General features: G+C 51.2%; 1 protein-coding gene across 1 annotated transcript in view; it reads right to left on the bottom strand.

Annotated features, from left to right (window-relative positions):
• Positions 1-24,568, bottom strand: part of TLCD3B (TLC domain containing 3B) — a 148,495-nt gene that overhangs the window by 93,618 nt on the left and 30,309 nt on the right. Inside the window, exon 2 of the mRNA XM_088457441.1 lies at positions 21,933-22,016. Within this exon, the coding sequence (XP_088313567.1) occupies positions 21,933-22,016 (84 nt within the window). The remainder of the gene's footprint in view (positions 1-21,932; positions 22,017-24,568) is intronic.

The raw sequence follows: 24,568 nt of genomic DNA, 5'->3' as shown, positions 1-24,568 counted from the left end.
TACACAGGTCTGCACACGGTCACCACATCCTCACACAGGTCTGCACCCGGTCACCATATCCTTACACAGGTCTGCACACGGTCACCATATCCTCACAGAGGTCTGCACAGGGTCACCACATCCTCACACAGGTCTGCACAGGGTCACCACATCCTCACACAGGTCTGCACACGGTCACCATATCCTCACACAGGTCTGCACACGGTCACCATATCCTCACACAGGTCTGCACACGGACACCATATCCTCACACAGGTCTGCACACGGTCACCATATCCTCACACAGGTCTGCACACGGTCACCATATCCTCACACAGGTCTGCACACGGTCACCACATCCTCACACAGGTCTGCACACGGTCACCACATCCTCACACAGGTCGGCACACGGTCACCACATTCTTACACAGGTCTGCACACGGTCACCACATCCTTACACAGGTCTGCACACGGTCACCACATCCTTACACAGGTCTGCACACGGTCACCACATCCTTACACAGGTCTGCACACGGTCACCACATCCTTACACAGGTCTGCACACGGTCACCACATCCTTACACAGGTCTCACACGGTCACCACATCCTTACACAGGTCTGCACACGGTCACCACATCCTTACACAGGTCTGCACACGGTCACCATATCCTTACACAGGTCTGCACACGGTCACCATATCCTTACACAGGTCTGCACACGGTCACCACATCCTTACACAGGTCTGCACACGGTCACCACATCCTTACACAGGTCTGCACACGGTCACCATATCCTTACACCGGTCACCATATCCTTACACAGGTCTGCACACGGTCACCATATCCTCACACAGGTCTGCACACGGTCACCATATCCTCACACAGGTCTGCACACGGTCACCGTATCCTTACACAGGTCTGCACACGGTCACGGGTCTGCACACGGTCACCATATCCTTACACAGGTCTGCACACGGTCACCATATCCTTACACAGGTCTGCACACGGTCACCATATCCTCACACAGGTCTGCACACGGTCACCATATCCTCACACAGGTCTGCACACGGTCACCATATCCTCACACAGGTCTGCACACGGTCACCATATCCTTACACAGGTCTGCACACGGTCACTATATCCTTACACAGGTCTGCACACGGTCACCACATCCTTACACAGGTCTGCACACGGTCATCATATCCTCACACAGGTCTGCACACGGTCACCATATCCTCACACAGGTCTGCACACGGTCACCATATCCTCACACAGGTCTGCACACGGTCACCATATCCTCACACAGGTCTGCACACGGTCACCATATCCTTACACAGGTCTGCACACGGTCACCATATCCTTACACAGGTCTGCACACGGTCACCATATTCTTACACAGGTCTGCACACGGTCACCACATCCTTACACAGGTCTGCACACGGTCACCACATCCTTACACAGGTCTGCACACGGTCACCACATCCTTACACAGGTGTGCACACGGTCACCACATCCTTACACAGGTCTGCACACGGTCACCACATCCTTACACAGGTCTGCACACGGTCACCACATCCTTACACAGGTCTCACACGGTCACCACATCCTTACACAGGTCTGCACACGGTCACCACATCCTTACACAGGTCTGCACACGGTCACCACATCCTTACACAGGTCTGCACACGGTCACCACATCCTTACACAGGTTTGCACACGGTCACCACATCCTTACACAGGTCTGCACACGGTCACCATATCCTTACACAGGTCACCATATCCTTACACAGGTCTGCACACGGTCACCATATCCTCATACAGGTCTGCACACGGTCACCATATCCTCACACAGGTCTGCACACGGTCACCATATCCTCATACAGGTCTGCACACGGTCACCATATCCTCACACAGGTCTGCACACGGTCACCGTATCCTTACACAGGTCTGCACACGGTCACAGGTCTGCACACGGTCACCATATCCTCACACAGGTCTGCACACGGTCACCATATCCTCACACAGGTCTGCACACGGACACCATATCCTCACACAGGTCTGCACACGGTCACCATATCCTCACACAGGTCTGCACACGGTCACCATATCCTCACACAGGTCTGCACACGGTCACCACATCCTCACACAGGTCTGCACACGGTCACCACATCCTCACACAGGTCTGCACACGGTCACCACATTCTTACACAGGTCTGCACACGGTCACCACATCCTTACACAGGTCTGCACACGGTCACCACATCCTTACACAGGTCTGCACACGGTCACCACATCCTTACACAGGTCTGCACACGGTCACCACATCCTTACACAGGTCTCACACGGTCACCACATCCTTACACAGGTCTGCACACGGTCACCACATCCTTACACAGGTCTGCACACGGTCACCATATCCTTACACAGGTCTGCACACGGTCACCATATCCTTACACAGGTCTGCACACGGTCACCACATCCTTACACAGGTCTGCACACGGTCACCACATCCTTACACAGGTCTGCACACGGTCACCATATCCTTACACCGGTCACCATATCCTTACACAGGTCTGCACACGGTCACCATATCCTCACACAGGTCTGCACACGGTCACCATATCCTCACACAGGTCTGCACACGGTCACCGTATCCTTACACAGGTCTGCACACGGTCACGGGTCTGCACACGGTCACCATATCCTTACACAGGTCTGCACACGGTCACCATATCCTTACACAGGTCTGCACACGGTCACCATATCCTCACACAGGTCTGCACACGGTCACCATATCCTCACACAGGTCTGCACACGGTCACCATATCCTCACACAGGTCTGCACACGGTCACCATATCCTTACACAGGTCTGCACACGGTCACTATATCCTTACACAGGTCTGCACACGGTCACCACATCCTTACACAGGTCTGCACACGGTCATCATATCCTCACACAGGTCTGCACACGGTCACCATATCCTCACACAGGTCTGCACACGGTCACCATATCCTCACACAGGTCTGCACACGGTCACCATATCCTCACACAGGTCTGCACACGGTCACCATATCCTTACACAGGTCTGCACACGGTCACCATATCCTTACACAGGTCTGCACACGGTCACCATATTCTTACACAGGTCTGCACACGGTCACCACATCCTTACACAGGTCTGCACACGGTCACCACATCCTTACACAGGTCTGCACACGGTCACCACATCCTTACACAGGTGTGCACACGGTCACCACATCCTTACACAGGTCTGCACACGGTCACCACATCCTTACACAGGTCTGCACACGGTCACCACATCCTTACACAGGTCTCACACGGTCACCACATCCTTACACAGGTCTGCACACGGTCACCACATCCTTACACAGGTCTGCACACGGTCACCACATCCTTACACAGGTCTGCACACGGTCACCACATCCTTACACAGGTTTGCACACGGTCACCACATCCTTACACAGGTCTGCACACGGTCACCATATCCTTACACAGGTCACCATATCCTTACACAGGTCTGCACACGGTCACCATATCCTCATACAGGTCTGCACACGGTCACCATATCCTCACACAGGTCTGCACACGGTCACCATATCCTCATACAGGTCTGCACACGGTCACCATATCCTCACACAGGTCTGCACACGGTCACCGTATCCTTACACAGGTCTGCACACGGTCACAGGTCTGCACACGGTCACCATATCCTTACACAGGTCTGCACAGGGTCACCATATCCTTACACAGGTCTGCACACGGTCACCACATCCTTACACAGGTCTGCACACGGTCACCACATCCTTACACAGGTCTGCACACGGTCACCACATCCTCACACAGGTCTCACACGGTCACCACATCCTCACACAGGTCTGCACACGGTCACCATATCCTTACACAGGTCTGCACACGGTCACCATATCCTTACACAGGTCTGCACACGGTCACCATATTCTTACACAGGTCTGCACACGGTCACCACATCCTTACACAGGTCTGCACACGGTCACCACATCCTTACACAGGTCTGCACACGGTCACCACATCCTTACACAGGTGTGCACACGGTCACCACATCCTTACACAGGTCTGCACACGGTCACCACATCCTTACACAGGTCTGCACACGGTCACCACATCCTTACACAGGTCTCACACGGTCACCACATCCTTACACAGGTCTGCACACGGTCACCACATCCTTACACAGGTCTGCACACGGTCACCACATCCTTACACAGGTCTGCACACGGTCACCACATCCTTACACAGGTTTGCACACGGTCACCACATCCTTACACAGGTCTGCACACGGTCACCATATCCTTACACAGGTCACCATATCCTTACACAGGTCTGCACACGGTCACCATATCCTCATACAGGTCTGCACACGGTCACCATATCCTCACACAGGTCTGCACACGGTCACCATATCCTCATACAGGTCTGCACACGGTCACCATATCCTCACACAGGTCTGCACACGGTCACCGTATCCTTACACAGGTCTGCACACGGTCACAGGTCTGCACACGGTCACCATATCCTTACACAGGTCTGCACAGGGTCACCATATCCTTACACAGGTCTGCACACGGTCACCACATCCTTACACAGGTCTGCACACGGTCACCACATCCTTACACAGGTCTGCACACGGTCACCACATCCTTACACAGGTCTCACACGGTCACCACATCCTTACACAGGTCTCACACGGTCACCACATCCTTACACAGGTCTGGACACGGTCACCACATCCTTACACAGGTCTGCACACGGTCACCACATCCTTACACAGGTCTGCACACGGTCACCATATCCTTACACAGGTCTGCACACGGTCACCACATCCTGACACAGGTCTGCAAACGGTCACCATATCCTCACACAGGTCTGCACACGGTCACCATATCCTCACACAGGTCTGCACACGGTCACCATATCCTCACACAGGTCTGCACACGGTCACCATATCCTTACACAGGTCTGCACACGGTCACCATATCCTTACACAGGTCTGCACACGGTCACCATATCCTTACACAGGTCTGCACACGGTCACCACATCCTTACACAGGTCTGCACACGGTCACCACATCCTTACACAGGTCTGCACACGGTCACCACATCCTTACACAGGTCTGAACACGGTCACCACATCCTTACACAGGTCTGCACACGGTCACCACATCCTTACACAGGTCTGCACACGGTCACCATATCCTTACACCGGTCACCATATCCTCACACAGGTCTGCACACGGTCACCATATCCTCACACAGGTCTGCACACGGTCACCATATCCTCACACAGGTCTGCACACGGTCACCATATCCTCATACAGGTCTGCACACGGTCACCATATCCTCACACAGGTCTGCACACGGTCACCATATCCTCACACAGGTCTGCACACGGTCACCGTATCCTTACACAGGTCTGCACACGGTCACGGGTCTGCACACGGTCACCATATCCTTACACAGGTCTGCACACGGTCACCATATCCTTACACAGGTCTGCACACGGTCACCATATCCTTACACAGGTCTACACACGGTCACCATATCCTCACACAGGTCTGCACACGGTCACCATATCCTCACACAGGTCTGCACACGGTCACCATATCCTTACACAGGTCTGCACACGGTCACTATATCCTTACACAGGTCTGCACACGGTCATCATATCCTCACACAGGTCTGCACACGGTCACCATATCCTCACACAGGTCTGCACACGGTCACCATATCCTCACACAGGTCTGCACACGGTCACCATATCCTCACACAGGTCTGCACACGGTCACCATATCCTCACACAGGTCTGCACACGGTCACCATATCCTCACACAGGTCTGCACACGCTCACCATATCCTCACACAGGTCTGCACACGGTCAACGTATCCTTACATAGGTCTGCACACGGTCACAGGTCTGCACACGGTCACCATATCTTACACAGGTCTGCACACGGTCACCATATCCTTACACAGGTCTGCACACGGTCACCACATCCTTACACAGGTCTGCACACGGTCACCACATCCTTACACAGGTCTGCACACGGTCACCACATCCTTACACAGGTCTCACACGGTCACCACATCCTTACACAGGTCTCACACGGTCACCACATCCTTACAAAGGTCTGGACACGGTTACCACATCCTTACACAGGTCTGCACACGGTCACCACATCCTTACACAGGTCTGCACACGGTCACCATATCCTTACACAGGTCTGCACACGGTCACCACATCCTGACACAGGTCTGCACACGGTCACCATATCCTCACACAGGTCTGCACACGGTCACCATATCCTCACACAGGTCTGCACACGGTCACCATATCCTCACACAGGTCTGCACACGGTCACCATATCCTTACACAGGTCTGCACACGGTCACCATATCCTTACACAGGTCTGCACACGGTCACTACATCCTTACACAGGTCTGCACACGGTCACCACATCCTTACACAGGTCTGCACACGGTCACCACATCCTTACACAGGTGTGCACACGGTCACCACATCCTTACACAGGTCTGCACACGGTCACCACATCCTTACACAGGTCTGCACACGGTCACCACATCCTTACACAGGTCTGCACACGGTCACCACATCCTTACACAGGTCTGCACACGGTCACCATATCCTTACACAGGTCACCATATTCTCATACAGGTCTGCACACGGTCACCATATCCTCATACAGGTCTGCACACGGTCACCATATCCTCACACAGGTCTGCACACGGTCACCATATCCTCATACAGGTCTGCACACGGTCACCATATCCTTACACAGGTCTGCACACGGTCACCATATCCTTACACAGGTCTGCACACGGTCACCATATCCTCATACAGGTCTGCACACGGTCACAGGTCTGCACACGGTCACCATATCCTTACACAGGTCTGCACACGGTCACCATATCCTCATACAGGTCTGCACACGGTCACAGGTCTGCACACGGTCACCATATCCTTACACAGGTCTGCACACGGTCACAGGTCTGCACACGGTCACCATATCCTTACACAGGTCTGCACACGGTCACCATATCCTCATACAGGTCTGCACACGGTCACCATATCCTCAAACAGGTCTGCACACGGTCACCATATCCTCACACAGGTCTGCACACGGTCACCATATCCTTACACAGGTCTGCACACGGTCACCATATCCTTACACAGGTCTGCACACGGTCACCACATCCTTACACAGGTGTGCACACGGTCACCACATCCTTACACAGGTCTGCACACGGTCACCACGTCCTTACACAGGTCTGCACACGGTCACCACATCCTTACACAGGTCTGCACACGGTCACCACATCCTTACACAGGTCTGCACACGGTCACCATATCCTTACACAGGTCACCATATCCTTACACAGGTCTGCACACGGTCACCATATCCTCATACAGGTCTGCACACGGTCACCATATCCTCAAACAGGTCTGCACACGGTCACCATATCCTCATACAGGTCTGCACACGGTCACCATATCCTCACACAGGTCTGCACACGGTCACCATATCCTCACACAGGTCTGCACACGGTCACCGTATCCTTACACAGGTCTGCACACGGTCACAGGTCTGCACACGGTCACCATATCCTTACACAGGTCTGCACACGGTCACCATATCCTCATACAGGTCTGCACACGGTCACCATATCCTCAAACAGGTCTGCACACGGTCACCATATCCTCAAACAGGTCTGCACACGGTCACCATATCATCACACAGGTCTTCACACGGTCACCATATCCTCACACAGGTCTGCACACGGTCACCGTATCCTTACACAGGTCTGCACACGGTCACAGGTCTGCACACGGTCACCATATCCTTACACAGGTCTGCACACGGTCACCATATCCTTACACAGGTCTGCACACGGTCACCATATCCTCACACAGGTCTGCACACGGTCACCATATCCTCACATAGGTCTGCACACGGTCACCATATCCTCACACAGGTCTGCACACGGTCACCATATCCTTACACAGGTCTGCACACGGTCACCATATCCTCACACAGGTCTGCACACGGTCACCATATCCTTACACAGGTCTGCACACGGTCACCATATCCTTACACAGGTCTGCACACGGTCACCATATTCTTACACAGGTCTGCACACGGTCACCACATCCTTACACAGGTCTGCACACGGTCACCACATCCTTACACAGGTCTGCACACGGTCACCACATCCTTACACAGGTGTGCACACGGTCACCACATCCTTACACAGGTCTGCACACGGTCACCACATCCTTACACAGGTCTGCACACGGTCACCACATCCTTACACAGGTCTCACACGGTCACCACATCCTTACACAGGTCTGCACACGGTCACCACATCCTTACACAGGTCTGCACACGGTCACCACATCCTTACACAGGTCTGCACACGGTCACCACATCCTTACACAGGTTTGCACACGGTCACCACATCCTTACACAGGTCTGCACACGGTCACCATATCCTTACACAGGTCACCATATCCTTACACAGGTCTGCACACTGTCACCATATCCTTACACAGGTCTACACACGGTCACCATATCCTTACACAGGTCTGCACACGGTCACCATATCCTTACACAGGTCTGCACATGGTCACCATATCCTCACACAGGTCTGCACACGGTCACCATATCCTCACACAGGTCTGCACACGGTCACCATATCCTCACACAGGTCTGCACACGGTCACCATATCCTTACACAGGTCTGCACACGGTCACTATATCCTTACACAGGTCTGCACACGGTCACCACATCCTTACACAGGTCTGCACACGGTCATCATATCCTTACACAGGTCTGCACACGGTCACCATATCCTTACACAGGTCTGCACACGGTCACCATATCCTCACACAGGTCTGCACACGGTCACCATATCCTCACACAGGTCTGCACACGGTCACCATATCCTTACACAGGTCTGCACACGGTCACCATATCCTTACACAGGTCTGCACACGGTCACCATATTCTTACACAGGTCTGCACACGGTCACCACATCCTTACACAGGTCTGCACACGGTCACCACATCCTTACACATGGTCTGCACACGGTCACCACATCCTTACACAGGTGTGCACACGGTCACCATATCCTCATACAGGTCTGCACACGGTCACCATATCCTCATACAGGTCTGCACACGGTCACCATATCCTCACACAGGTCTGCACACGGTCACCATATCCTCATACAGGTCTGCACACGGTCACCATATCCTCACACAGGTCTGCACACGGTCACCGTATCCTTACACAGGTCTGCACACGGTCACAGGTCTGCACACGGTCACCATATCCTTACACAGGTCTGCACAGGGTCACCATATCCTTACACAGGTCTGCACACGGTCACCACATCCTTACACAGGTCTGCACACGGTCACCACATCCTTACACAGGTCTGCACACGGTCACCACATCCTTACACAGGTCTCACACGGTCACCACATCCTTACACAGGTCTCACACGGTCACCACATCCTTACACAGGTCTGGACACGGTCACCACATCCTTACACAGGTCTGCACACGGTCACCACATCCTTACACAGGTCTGCACACGGTCACCATATCCTTACACAGGTCTGCACACGGTCACCACATCCTGACACAGGTCTGCAAACGGTCACCATATCCTCACACAGGTCTGCACACGGTCACCATATCCTCACACAGGTCTGCACACGGTCACCATATCCTCACACAGGTCTGCACACGGTCACCATATCCTTACACAGGTCTGCACACGGTCACCATATCCTTACACAGGTCTGCACACGGTCACCATATCCTTACACAGGTCTGCACACGGTCACCACATCCTTACACAGGTCTGCACACGGTCACCACATCCTTACACAGGTCTGCACACGGTCACCACATCCTTACACAGGTCTGAACACGGTCACCACATCCTTACACAGGTCTGCACACGGTCACCACATCCTTACACAGGTCTGCACACGGTCACCATATCCTTACACCGGTCACCATATCCTCACACAGGTCTGCACACGGTCACCATATCCTCACACAGGTCTGCACACGGTCACCATATCCTCACACAGGTCTGCACACGGTCACCATATCCTCACACAGGTCTGCACACGGTCACCATATCCTCACACAGGTCTGCACACGGTCACCATATCCTCACACAGGTCTGCACACGGTCACCGTATCCTTACACAGGTCTGCACACGGTCACGGGTCTGCACACGGTCACCATATCCTTACACAGGTCTGCACACGGTCACCATATCCTTACACAGGTCTGCACACGGTCACCATATCCTTACACAGGTCTACACACGGTCACCATATCCTCACACAGGTCTGCACACGGTCACCATATCCTCACACAGGTCTGCACACGGTCACCATATCCTTACACAGGTCTGCACACGGTCACTATATCCTTACACAGGTCTGCACACGGTCATCATATCCTCACACAGGTCTGCACACGGTCACCATATCCTCACACAGGTCTGCACACGGTCACCATATCCTCACACAGGTCTGCACACGGTCACCATATCCTCACACAGGTCTGCACACGGTCACCATATCCTCACACAGGTCTGCACACGGTCACCATATCCTCACACAGGTCTGCACACGCTCACCATATCCTCACACAGGTCTGCACACGGTCACCGTATCCTTACATAGGTCTGCACACGGTCACAGGTCTGCACACGGTCACCATATCTTACACAGGTCTGCACACGGTCACCATATCCTTACACAGGTCTGCACACGGTCACCACATCCTTACACAGGTCTGCACACGGTCACCACATCCTTACACAGGTCTGCACACGGTCACCACATCCTTACACAGGTCTCACACGGTCACCACATCCTTACACAGGTCTCACACGGTCACCACATCCTTACACAGGTCTGGACACGGTCACCACATCCTTACACAGGTCTGCACACGGTCACCACATCCTTACACAGGTCTGCACACGGTCACCATATCCTTACACAGGTCTGCACACGGTCACCACATCCTGACACAGGTCTGCAAACGGTCACCATATCCTCACACAGGTCTGCACACGGTCACCATATCCTCACACAGGTCTGCACACGGTCACCATATCCTCACACAGGTCTGCACACGGTCACCATATCCTTACACAGGTCTGCACACGGTCACCACATCCTTACACAGGTCTGCACACGGTCACCACATCCTTACACAGGTCTGCACACGGTCACCACATCCTTACACAGGTGTGCACACGGTCACCACATCCTTACACAGGTCTGCACACGGTCACCACATCCTTACACAGGTCTGCACACGGTTACCACATCCTTACACAGGTCTGCACACGGTCACCACATCCTTACACAGGTCTGCACACGGTCACCATATCCTTACACAGGTCACCATATCCTCATACAGGTCTGCACACGGTCACCATATCCTCATACAGGTCTGCACACGGTCACCATATCCTCACACAGGTCTGCACACGGTCACCATATCCTCATACAGGTCTGCACACGGTCACCATATCCTTACACAGGTTTGCACACGGTCACCATATCCTTACACAGGTCTGCACACGGTCACCATATCCTCATACAGGTCTGCACACGGTCACAGGTCTGCACACGGTCACCATATCCTTACACAGGTCTGCACACGGTCACCATATCCTCATACAGGTCTGCACACGGTCACAGGTCTGCACACGGTCACCATATCCTTACACAGGTCTGCACACGGTCACAGGTCTGCACACGGTCACCATATCCTTACACAGGTCTGCACACGGTCACCATATCCTCATACAGGTCTGCACACGGTCACCATATCCTCAAACAGGTCTGCACACGGTCACCATATCCTCACACAGGTCTGCACACGGTCACCATATCCTTACACAGGTCTGCACACGGTCACCATATCCTTACACAGGTCTGCACACGGTCACCACATCCTTACACAGGTCTGCACACGGTCACCACATCCTTACACAGGTGTGCACACGGTCACCACATCCTTACACAGGTCTGCACACGGTCACCACATCCTTACACAGGTCTGCACACGGTCACCACATCCTTACACAGGTCTGCACACGGTCACCACATCCTTACACAGGTCTGCACACGGTCACCATATCCTTACACAGGTCACCATATCCTTACACAGGTCTGCACACGGTCACCATATCCTCATACAGGTCTGCACACGGTCACCATATCCTCAAACAGGTCTGCACACGGTCACCATATCCTCATACAGGTCTGCACACGGTCACCATATCATCACACAGGTCTGCACACGGTCACCATATCCTCACACAGGTCTGCACACGGTCACCGTATCCTTACACAGGTCTGCACACGGTCACAGGTCTGCACACGGTCACCATATCCTTACACAGGTCTGCACACGGTCACCATATCCTCATACAGGTCTGCACACGGTCACCATATCCTCAAACAGGTCTGCACACGGTCACCATATCCTCAAACAGGTCTGCACACGGTCACCATATCATCACACAGGTCTGCACACGGTCACCATATCCTCACACAGGTCTGCACACGGTCACCGTATCCTTACACAGGTCTGCACACGGTCACAGGTCTGCACACGGTCACCATATCCTTACACAGGTCTGCACACGGTCACCATATCCTTACACAGGTCTGCACACGGTCACCATATCCTCACACAGGTCTGCACACGGTCACCATATCCTCACATAGGTCTGCACACGGTCACCATATCCTCACACAGGTCTGCACACGGTCACCATATCCTTACACAGGTCTGCACACGGTCACCATATCCTTACACAGGTCTGCACACGGTCACCACATCCTTACACAGGTCTGCACACGGTCACCACATCCTTACACAGGTCTGCACACGGTCACCATATCCTCACACAGGTCTGCACACGGTCACCACATCCTTACACAGGTCTGCACACGGTCACCACATCCTTACACAGGTCTGCACACGGTCACCACATCCTCACACAGGTCTGCACACGGTCACCACATCCTCACACAGGTCTGCACACGGTCACCATATCCTCATACAGGTCTGCACACGGTCACCATATCCTCACACAGGTCTGCACACGGTCACCATATCCTCACACAGGTCTGCACACGGTCACCATATCCTCACACAGGTCTGCACACGGTCACCATATCCTTACACAGGTCTGCACACGGTCACCGTATCCTTACACAGGTCTGCACACGGTCACCATATCATCACACAGGTCTGCACACGGTCACCATATCCTCACACAGGTCTGCACACGGTCACCGTATCCTTACACAGGTCTGCACACGGTCACAGGTCTGCACACGGTCACCATATCCTTACACAGGTCTGCACACGGTCACCATATCCTTACACAGGTCTGCACACGGTCACCATATCCTCACACAGGTCTGCACACGGTCACCATATCCTCACATAGGTCTGCACACGGTCACCATATCCTCACACAGGTCTGCACACGGTCACCATATCCTTACACAGGTCTGCACACGGTCACCATATCCTTACACAGGTCTGCACACGGTCACCACATCCTTACACAGGTCTGCACACGGTCACCACATCCTTACACAGGTCTGCACACGGTCACCATATCCTCACACAGGTCTGCACACGGTCACCACATCCTTACACAGGTCTGCACACGGTCACCACATCCTTACACAGGTCTGCACACGGTCACCACATCCTCACACAGGTCTGCACACGGTCACCACATCCTCACACAGGTCTGCACACGGTCACCATATCCTCATACAGGTCTGCACACGGTCACCATATCCTCACACAGGTCTGCACACGGTCACCATATCCTCACACAGGTCTGCACACGGTCACCATATCCTCACACAGGTCTGCACACGGTCACCATATCCTTACACAGGTCTGCACACGGTCACCGTATCCTTACACAGGTCTGCACACGGTCACGGGTCTGCACACGGTCACCATATCCTCACACAGGTCTGCACACGGTCACCATATCCTCACACAGGTCTGCACACGGTCACCATATCCTTACACAGGTCTGCACACGGTCACCGTATCCTTACACAGGTCTGCACACGGTCACGGGTCTGCACACGGTCACCATATCCTTACACAGGTCTGCACACGGTCACCATATCCTTACACAGGTCTGCACACGGTCACCATATCCTCACACAGGTCTGCACACGGTCACCGTATCCTTACACAGGTCTGCACACGGTCACGGGTCTGCACACGGTCACCATATCCTCACACAGGTCTGCACACGGTCACCATATCCTCACACAGGTCTGCACACGGTCACCATATCCTCACACAGGTCTGCACACGGTCACCACATCCTTACACAGGTCTGCACACGGTCACCACATCCTTACACAGGTCTGCACACGGTCACCACATCCTTACACAGGTCTGCACACGGTCACCACATCCTTACACAGGTCTGCACACGGTCACCACATCCTTACACAGGTCTGCACACGGTCACCACATCCTTACACAGGTCTGCACACAGTCACCACATCCTTACACAGGTTTGCACACGGTCACCATATCCTCATAAAGGTCTGCACATGGTCACAGGTCTGCACACGGTCACCATATCCTTACACAGGTCTGCACACGGTCACAGGTCTGCACACGGTCACCATATCCTTACACAGGTCTGCACACGGTCACCATATCCTCATACAGGTCTGCACACGGTCACCATATCCTCAAACAGGTCTGCACACGGTCACCATATCCTCACACAGGTCTGCACACGGTCACCATATCCTTACACAGGTCTGCACACGGTCACCATATCCTTACACAGGTCTGCACACGGTCACCACATCCTTACACAGGTCTGCACACGGTCACCACATCCTTACACAGGTGTGCACACGGTCACCACATCCTTACACAGGTCTGCACACGGTCACCACATCCTTACACAGGTCTGCACACGGTCACCACATCCTTACACAGGTCTGCACACGGTCACCACATCCTTACACAGGTCTGCACACGGTCACCATATCCTTACACAGGTCACCATATCCTTACACAGGTCTGCACACGGTCACCATATCCTCATACAGGTCTGCACACGGTCACCATATCCTCAAACAGGTCTGCACACGATCACCATATCCTCATACAGGTCTGCACACGGTCACCATATCATCACACAGGTCTGCACACGGTCACCATATCCTCACACAGGTCTGCACACGGTCACCGTATCCTTACACAGGTCTGCACACGGTCACAGGTCTGCACACGGTCACCATATCCTTACACAGGTCTGCACACGGTCACCATATCCTCATACAGGTCTGCACACGGTCACCATATCCTCAAACAGGTCTGCACACGGTCACCATATCCTCAAACAGGTCTGCACACGGTCACCATATCATCACACAGGTCTGCACACGGTCACCATATCCTCACACAGGTCTGCACACGGTCACCGTATCCTTACACAGGTCTGCACACGGTCACAGGTCTGCACACGGTCACCATATCCTTACACAGGTCTGCACACGGTCACCATATCCTTACACAGGTCTGCACACGGTCACCATATCCTCACACAGGTCTGCACACGGTCACCATATCCTCACATAGGTCTGCACACGGTCACCATATCCTCACACAGGTCTGCACACGGTCACCATATCCTTACACAGGTCTGCACACGGTCACCATATCCTTACACAGGTCTGCACACGGTCACCACATCCTTACACAGGTCTGCACACGGTCACCACATCCTTACACAGGTCTGCACACGGTCACCATATCCTCACACAGGTCTGCACACGGTCACCACATCCTTACACAGGTCTGCACACGGTCACCACATCCTCACACAGGTCTGCACACGGTCACCACATCCTCACACAGGTCTGCACACGGTCACCACATCCTCACACAGGTCTGCACACGGTCACCATATCCTCATACAGGTCTGCACACGGTCACCATATCCTCACACAGGTCTGCACACGGTCACCATATCCTCACACAGGTCTGCACACGGTCACCATATCCTCACACAGGTCTGCACACGGTCACCATATCCTTACACAGGTCTGCACACGGTCACCGTATCCTTACACAGGTCTGCACACGGTCACGGGTCTGCACACGGTCACCATATCCTCACACAGGTCTGCACACGGTCACCATATCCTCACACAGGTCTGCACACGGTCACCATATCCTTACACAGGTCTGCACACGGTCACCGTATCCTTACACAGGTCTGCACACGGTCACGGGTCTGCACACGGTCACCATATCCTTACACAGGTCTGCACACGGTCACCATATCCTTACACAGGTCTGCACACGGTCACCATATCCTCACACAGGTCTGCACACGGTCACCGTATCCTTACACAGGTCTGCACACGGTCACGGGTCTGCACACGGTCACCATATCCTCACACAGGTCTGCACACGGTCACCATATCCTCACACAGGTCTGCACACGGTCACCATATCCTCACACAGGTCTGCACACGGTCACCACATCCTTACACAGGTCTGCACACGGTCACCACATCCTTACACAGGTCTGCACACGGTCACCACATCCTTACACAGGTCTGCACACGGTCACCACATCCTTACACAGGTCTGCACACGGTCACCACATCCTTACACAGGTCTGCACACGGTCACCACATCCTTACACAGGTCTGCACACAGTCACCACATCCTTACACAGGTTTGCACACGGTCACCACATCCTTACACAGGTCTGCACACGGTCACCATATCCTTACACAGGTCACCATATCCTTACACAGGTCTGCACACGGTCACCATATCCTCACACAGGTCTGCACACGGTCACCATATCCTCACACAGGTCTGCACACGGTCACCATATCCTCATACAGGTCTGCACACGGTCACCATATCCTAAAACAGGTCTGCACACGGTCACCGTATCCTTACACAGGTCTGCACACGGTCACAGGTCTGCACACGGTCACCATATCCTTACACAGGTCTGCACACGGTCACCATATCCTTACACAGGTCTGCACACGGTCACCACATCCTTACACAGGTCTGCACACGGTCACCACATCCTTACACAGGTCTGCACACGGTCACCACATCCTTACACAGGTCTGCACACGGTCACCACATCCTTACACAGGTCTGCACACGGTCACCACATCCTTACACAGGTCTCCACACGGTCACCACATCCTTACACAGGTCTGCACACGGTCACCACATCCTTACACAGGTGTGCACACGGTCACCACATCCTTACACAGGTGTGCACACGGTCACCACATCCTTACACAGGTCTGCACACGGTCACCACATCCTTACACAGGTCTGCACACGGTCACCACATCCTTACACAGGTCTGCACACGGTCACCACATCCTTACACAGGTCTGCACACGGTCACCACATCCTTACACAGGTCTGCACACGGTCACCACATCCTTACACAGGTCTGCACACGGTCACCATATCCTTACACAGGTCTGCACACGGTCACCATATCCTTACACAGGTCTGCACACGGTCACCACATCCTTACACAGGTCTGCACACGGTCACCACATCCTTACACAGGTCTGCACACGGTCACCACATCCTTACACAGGTCTGCACACGGTCACCATATCCTTACACAGGTCTGCACACGGTCACCATATCCTTACACAGGTCTGCACACGGTCACCACATCCTTACACAGGTCTGCACACGGTCACCATATCCTTACACAGGTCTGCACACGGTCACCACATCCTTACACAGGTCTGCACACGTACACCATATCCTTACACAGGTCTGCACACGGTCACCATATCCTCACACAGGTCTGCACACGGTCACCATATCCTTACACAGGTCTGCACACGGTCACCATATCCTTACACAGGTCTGCACACGGTCACCACATCCTTACACAGGTCTGCACACGGTCACCATATCCTTACACAGGTCACCATATCCTTACACAGGTCTGCACACGGTCACCATATCCTCATACAGGTCTGCACACGGTCACCATATCCTCATACAGGTCTGCACACGGTCACCATATCCTCACACAGGTCTGCACACGGTCACCATATCCTCACACAGGTCTGCACACGGTCACCGTATCCTTACACAGGTCTGCACACGGTCACAGGTCTGCACACGGTCACCATATCCTTACACAGGTCTGCACACGGTCACCATATCCTTACACAGGTCTGCACACGGTCACCATATCCTTACACAGGTCTGCACACGGTCACCATATCCTTACACAGGTCTGCACACGGTCACCATATCCTTACACAGGTCTGCACACGGTCACCACATCCTTACACAGGTCTGCACACGGTCACCATATCCTTACACAGGTCTGCACACGGTCACCACATCCTTACACAGGTCTGCACACGTACACCATATCCTTACACAGGTCTGCACACGGTCACCATATCCTCACACAGGTCTGCACACGGTCACCATATCCTTACACAGGTCTGCACACGGTCACCATATCCTTACACAGGTCTGCACACGGTCACCACATCCTTACACAGGTCTGCACACGGTCACCATATCCTTACACAGGTCACCATATCCTTACACAGGTCTGCACACGGTCACCATATCCTCATACAGGTCTGCACACGGTCACCATATCCTCATACAGGTCTGCACACGGTCACCATATCCTCACACAGGTCTGCACACGGTCACCATATCCTCACACAGGTCTGCACACGGTCACCGTATCCTTACACAGGTCTGCACACGGTCACAGGTCTGCACACGGTCACCATATCCTTACACAGGTCTGCACACGGTCACCATATCCTTACACAGGTCTGCACACGGTCACCATATCCTTACACAGGTCTGCACACGGTCACCATATCCTCACACAGGTCTGCACACGGTCACCATATCCTTACACAGGTCTGCACACGGTCACCATATCCTTACACAGGTCTGCACACGGTCACCATATCCTTACACAGGTCTGCACACGGTCACCATATCCTCACACAGGTCTGCACACGGTCACCACATCCTCACACAGGTCTGCACACGGTCATCATATCCTCACACAGGTCTGCACACGGTCACCACATCCTCACACAGGTCTGCACACGGTCACCACATCCTCACACAGGTCTGCACACGGTCACCACATCCTCACACAGGTCTGCACACGGTCACCACATCCTCACACAGGTCTGCACACGGTCACCATATCCTTACACAAATTTTAACACATATGGTAAGATGCATCAATGCAGATTTTGGAGTCAAACCTCCAAAAATGACGTTTTCGGAGGTTTGGCCGCTTACCGCATATGCACCATACTCTGAAATGCGATACATTCTGGGGCTAGGCTGCGGTGGGCAACGCCATCTTTAGATGGTGTTGCTCAATACAAGCCTATGGGCTTCTATTCACATTTCCTCCTGAAAGGGATCTCTCCCAGGACCCCCCACAGCGCGTGCATCTCTCGACACATGGGCAGAAGGTCTCCCGGGTCTGAAACCCGTAATCTTCCTTCTATCGCAATGGACAGCTCATACCGTCCTTTGTGATTTTTTCAAGCATATGACGTAAACGCCGTTATTCTTGCGATGAGTGGCGAGGTGCATCGCATTCATAATGCAATGCGTCATGCATCATGCCCCTGGTGATAAACTCCTTGGAGACCCTCCACCGAATCCTGAACCCCAGTTTGGACCACATACTGCAATAAACTCTACTCCAGCTGTGGCAAAGGTCTGTCTCAGCATGACAGATCAAATACAGTATACACTGTATGTCAGCTTGAGTATAAAAGAGTGGTTCCTAAATTGGGTGCCATAGAACCCTGGGGTGCCGCGAGGCATTGCAGAGGTGCCATGGGTTAGTGGTAAAGGAACAAATCAAATTATTTATGATCCATGTGATAGGCAAAACCAGTGCTGGAGGCCGTGTGGACAGACAGAAGCACAGCCCTGGCCCCCGCCATATACCTGACCCTAAGGATGACAGATGAGCACAAGTTAATCCTTGTAATAATGGGCCTGATTCAGAGGCACTCGCTCTGAATCAGGGTGGACGCTTTTTTTTTTTTACCCGTCCTCCTGACCGTTCGCTAAGCTGTGGGTGGCCACCCACAGCTTTTGCGAGCGTCCAGGTGATGGTCGCGATAATCGCGACCATCGGGCTTGCGATGAGACCATTGTGGTAGGGTCTCGTCTGCCGCAAGCCCCAGTGAGCTCAAATAGAGTGATGTCAGTAGGGCCGCCCAAAAACGGCAGGCGTTCCTTTAGGAACGCCTCCATTTGACCAGCCACCCCCCCTCCCCGCCTACAAAACGGGGCGAGCTGTCGATCAACATCGACAGCCGCCCCGTTTGTAGCGAGCCCCGGAGTGAGTGAATTTCTCACTTGCTCCGGGGCTCTGCACACGCCACGCTTGCGCAGTGCCCCACCATCGACCCGCTTGCGAGCGGGTCTGAATGAGGCCCAATGTTTGCTGAATTTCTCAGTAGAAAAAACTTTTGGCCTAGGGGTGCCGTGAAAAAAATGCTGACACCCTAGGGTGCCGTGATTCAAGAAAGTTTGGGAACCACTGGTATAGACTAGAGTATACGAGATATTATTTACACATTAGTAGACTCATGGGCGCTGAGAGGGGGGGGGGGGGAGCGGGTACAGTTTACCCGGGCCCGGGCTTGCTAGAGGGGCCCGGGTCCGGCATCGGCCCCCCTCCCAACTCCCTCACAGCAGCTCAGCACACAGCTTGTGCTGGGCTGCTGTGTGAGACTGCTCGCGGCTGCAAGCAGCCGGAGCAGTCTCCTGTGGCTGTGGGGGGGAGCGATCAAACTTATCGCGCCCCCCCCCGCTTAGTAGCACCGGGCTGGGGGGCCTACAGCGCCCCCCTCCGCGGCGTTGAAAAAGTAATTGTTGTTTTTTTTTTCAAGGGGGCGTGGCCACGCCTCCCGTTATTAGGCCACACCCCCTCCATTACCCGGGCCCGGCCAGGCTCTCACCGGCCCTGAGTAGACTCTCTTCTGCACTTGCACACACAAGTACAAGCACTTCATGTACTGTGGCCCTGATTCAGCAAGGATCGATGATGCAATCGCGCACACAGTTCTGCGGCGAAAGTATGCTAATAATTGCAATCGCAAAGCACTCACACGGACAACACGCAGACGCCCGCTTCCCCTCTCACACATGCGTAATACCGTGTAATCCAGCCAAAACATCGATAACATCGAAGTACATCGGAGCCACTCGCACATTTAAGACAGGTGTGACCCTACCACTAAACTGATAACTTTCCTGCACGCAGTGAGAGCTCACGCTGCCTACGCCATCGCTGTGGCTAATTTATGCACGCCCTTACAACGGCGTTCAAGCGCACTGGCACACCTGCGTTTCATGTAACTGAATTTAAAAAAAACATAAAACACAAATTTTGTACTAAATGATTTCCAACAGCTCCAGAATGAAAGGCAATATAGAGATGGGTGAGTGTGCCAGGGCAGGCTGAGCTTTCACCCGTCTATAACTCAGATAGTCAGAGCCGCCAGTGTCACACAAGTCTCAGTACTGTTACCGGATTAGTCCCCAGACACAGAGCCGAGAGGTGACTCTCTCTGCAGACACCTCTCCTCCGTACACTACATCAGATTCTATACATATTTAATGGCTCCTTATGTTCTCTGGCTCCCGGGCAGCCTATCAGCTGGTCTGCTCCCTGCCAGGCAGCTTACCCCCACATGTCCCCTGCAGGTCATACATACCGGTCCTCAATGACATCTCTGCAGGAGGCGGCTACTATGTACCCGGCTGTAGATGCCAACACAGCTTGTATGGAGGAGACCAGTCTGTAAAGGGGAAGGAGGGACGAGAGAAAGAGACACTGAATTCATTTTGTCACAGAATCTGAAGCAGTCCTATAACTGCAACATGTTTATATATCAATATATATATTACTGCAACATGTTTATATATAAATATATATATATTACTGCAACATGTTATATAATATATATATATATATATATATATTACTGCAACATGTTTATATATAAATATATATATTACTGCAACACGTTTATATATAAATATATATATTACTGCAACATGCTTATATATAAATATATATATTACTGCAATATGTTTATATTTAAATATATATATTACTGCAACATGTTCATATATCTATATATATACTACTGCACCATGTTTATATTTAAATATATATATATATTACTGCAACATGTTTATATTTAAATACATATATATATATTTATTACTGCAACATGTTTATATATATATATATATATTACTGCAACATGTTTATATATCAATATATATATACTACTGCAACATGTTTATATTTAAATATATATATACTACTGCAACATGTTTATATTTAAATATATATATATTATTGCAACATGTTTATATATGAATATATATATTACTGCAACATGTTTATATATAAATATATATATTACTGCAACATGTTATATATAAATATATATATATATATAAATATATATATATTACTGTAACATGTTTATATATTAATATATATTACTGCAACATGTTTATATATCAATATATATATTACTGCAACATGTTTATATATCAATATATATATTACTGCAACATGTTTATATATAAATATATATATTACTGCAACATGTTTATATAAAAAATATATATATATTACTGCAACATATATATATATATACATTACTGCAACATGTTTATATATATATATATATATATATATATATATTTGCAATATGTTTATATATAAATATATATATATATGTATATTACTGTAACATGTTTATATATAAATATATATCACTGCAACATATTTATATATAAATATATACATTACTGCAACATTATTTATTCATTATCAGTTATTTATATAGCGCACACATATTCCGCAGCGCTGTACAGAGTATATTTGGCCATTCACATCAGTCCCTGCCCCAGTGGAGCTTACAATCTATATTCCCTATCACATACGCAGTAGGGTTATTTTTAGTTAGAAGCCAATTGACCTACCAGTATATTTTTGGAGTGTGGGAGGAAACCGGAGCACCCGGAGGAAACCCCATGCAAACACAAGGAGAATATACAAACTCCACACAGTTAGAACCGAAGTGGGACTTGAACCCACAACCTCAGTGCTGTGAGGCAGTAATGCTAACCATTACACCGTCTGTGCAACATGTTATATATATATATATATATATATATATATATATACATACAATTAATGCATAGGTAACTGCAACATTAAAGTTAATGCAATACATTAATCGGTGTAACTTATTGCTCGCTGCAATATACAGATAATCACAATATACAGGTCACTACAATATACAGTATATGTAACCACAATATACAGGTAGGCAAAATTTATATGTGTAACTGCAATATATAGCTAACTGCACTATATAGGGGAATGAAATACTTAGGTATCTGCAATATACAGGTAATCACAATATGTAGGTAATGCTAAAGGTAGAAAACTGCACTAAACAGATAAACTCAACATAATCTATAAATAAATATATGGTTATTTGTTAACAGATTTCAAAGGCGTAAAGTTGCGCTAGAGCTACAGATGCCAGAGTCACAACCGCAGCGCTGCTTGGCGGGACCTTGGCGTGGTACAATCCCTATCACCATCATCCACAGAGCATAGGGACACTTCCACGGACAACAGTACAACCAGAGTCTGCCCCTGGAAATTAGGGACAGCTGACAACGATGTATAATCACAGCAACCAATCAGGTATTTGGTTTCATGTTCTAACTTGCACTAGACAAATAAAAGCAAATTGTTGATTGGTTGCTCTGATTTTAGTACATATTTAGTTAGTAGATAAGTAGCTATTACTATGTTTGACAGTATTATACAGTATGTACTATTGTTAATGATAAAATACTACAAATTGTATGAGTTTTGTTATATAAATAACTTGTACATAAAATGCTGTACAGTACTTTGAAGCAGTTTTAATTTGGTTTCATGTGTTGTTGAGCAGGAAACTCAATGTGTACCGAAAAATCCCCCCACAGAACATCCAGAAAAGTGGGCAAGGCTCCCAGGGGCCCCACACGGCCGCCCCCTGCCACCCACTTCCCAGAGTGATGTGGGCGATCTGGGCAACCTGATGTCATGATTCACACTGAATTTTCTTACAATTCCGGTAATTTCTGCGTTATATAACGGGGAGGGTGCCGCAATGACGCAATCATGTTGTCACCGCCCCAGTCACTCAGCATGCGCACTGCCATCCTCCATGCCCCCCTCCCGGAGGGGGGGGAGGGAGCAGAAAAATTGTCAAGTATAACTTATAAGTAATGCCCACCTCCAAATTCTATGGAGGGCATTCCAGGGGAT

The sequence above is a fragment of the Taudactylus pleione genome, unplaced genomic scaffold (assembly GCF_031769625.1).
Source record: "Taudactylus pleione unplaced genomic scaffold, aTauple2 ptg000762l, whole genome shotgun sequence".
Classification (NCBI taxonomy): Eukaryota; Metazoa; Chordata; class Amphibia; order Anura; family Myobatrachidae; genus Taudactylus; species Taudactylus pleione.
The sequence above is the reverse complement of the archived record's forward strand: the minus strand, read 5'-3'. Positions and strand labels throughout refer to the sequence as shown.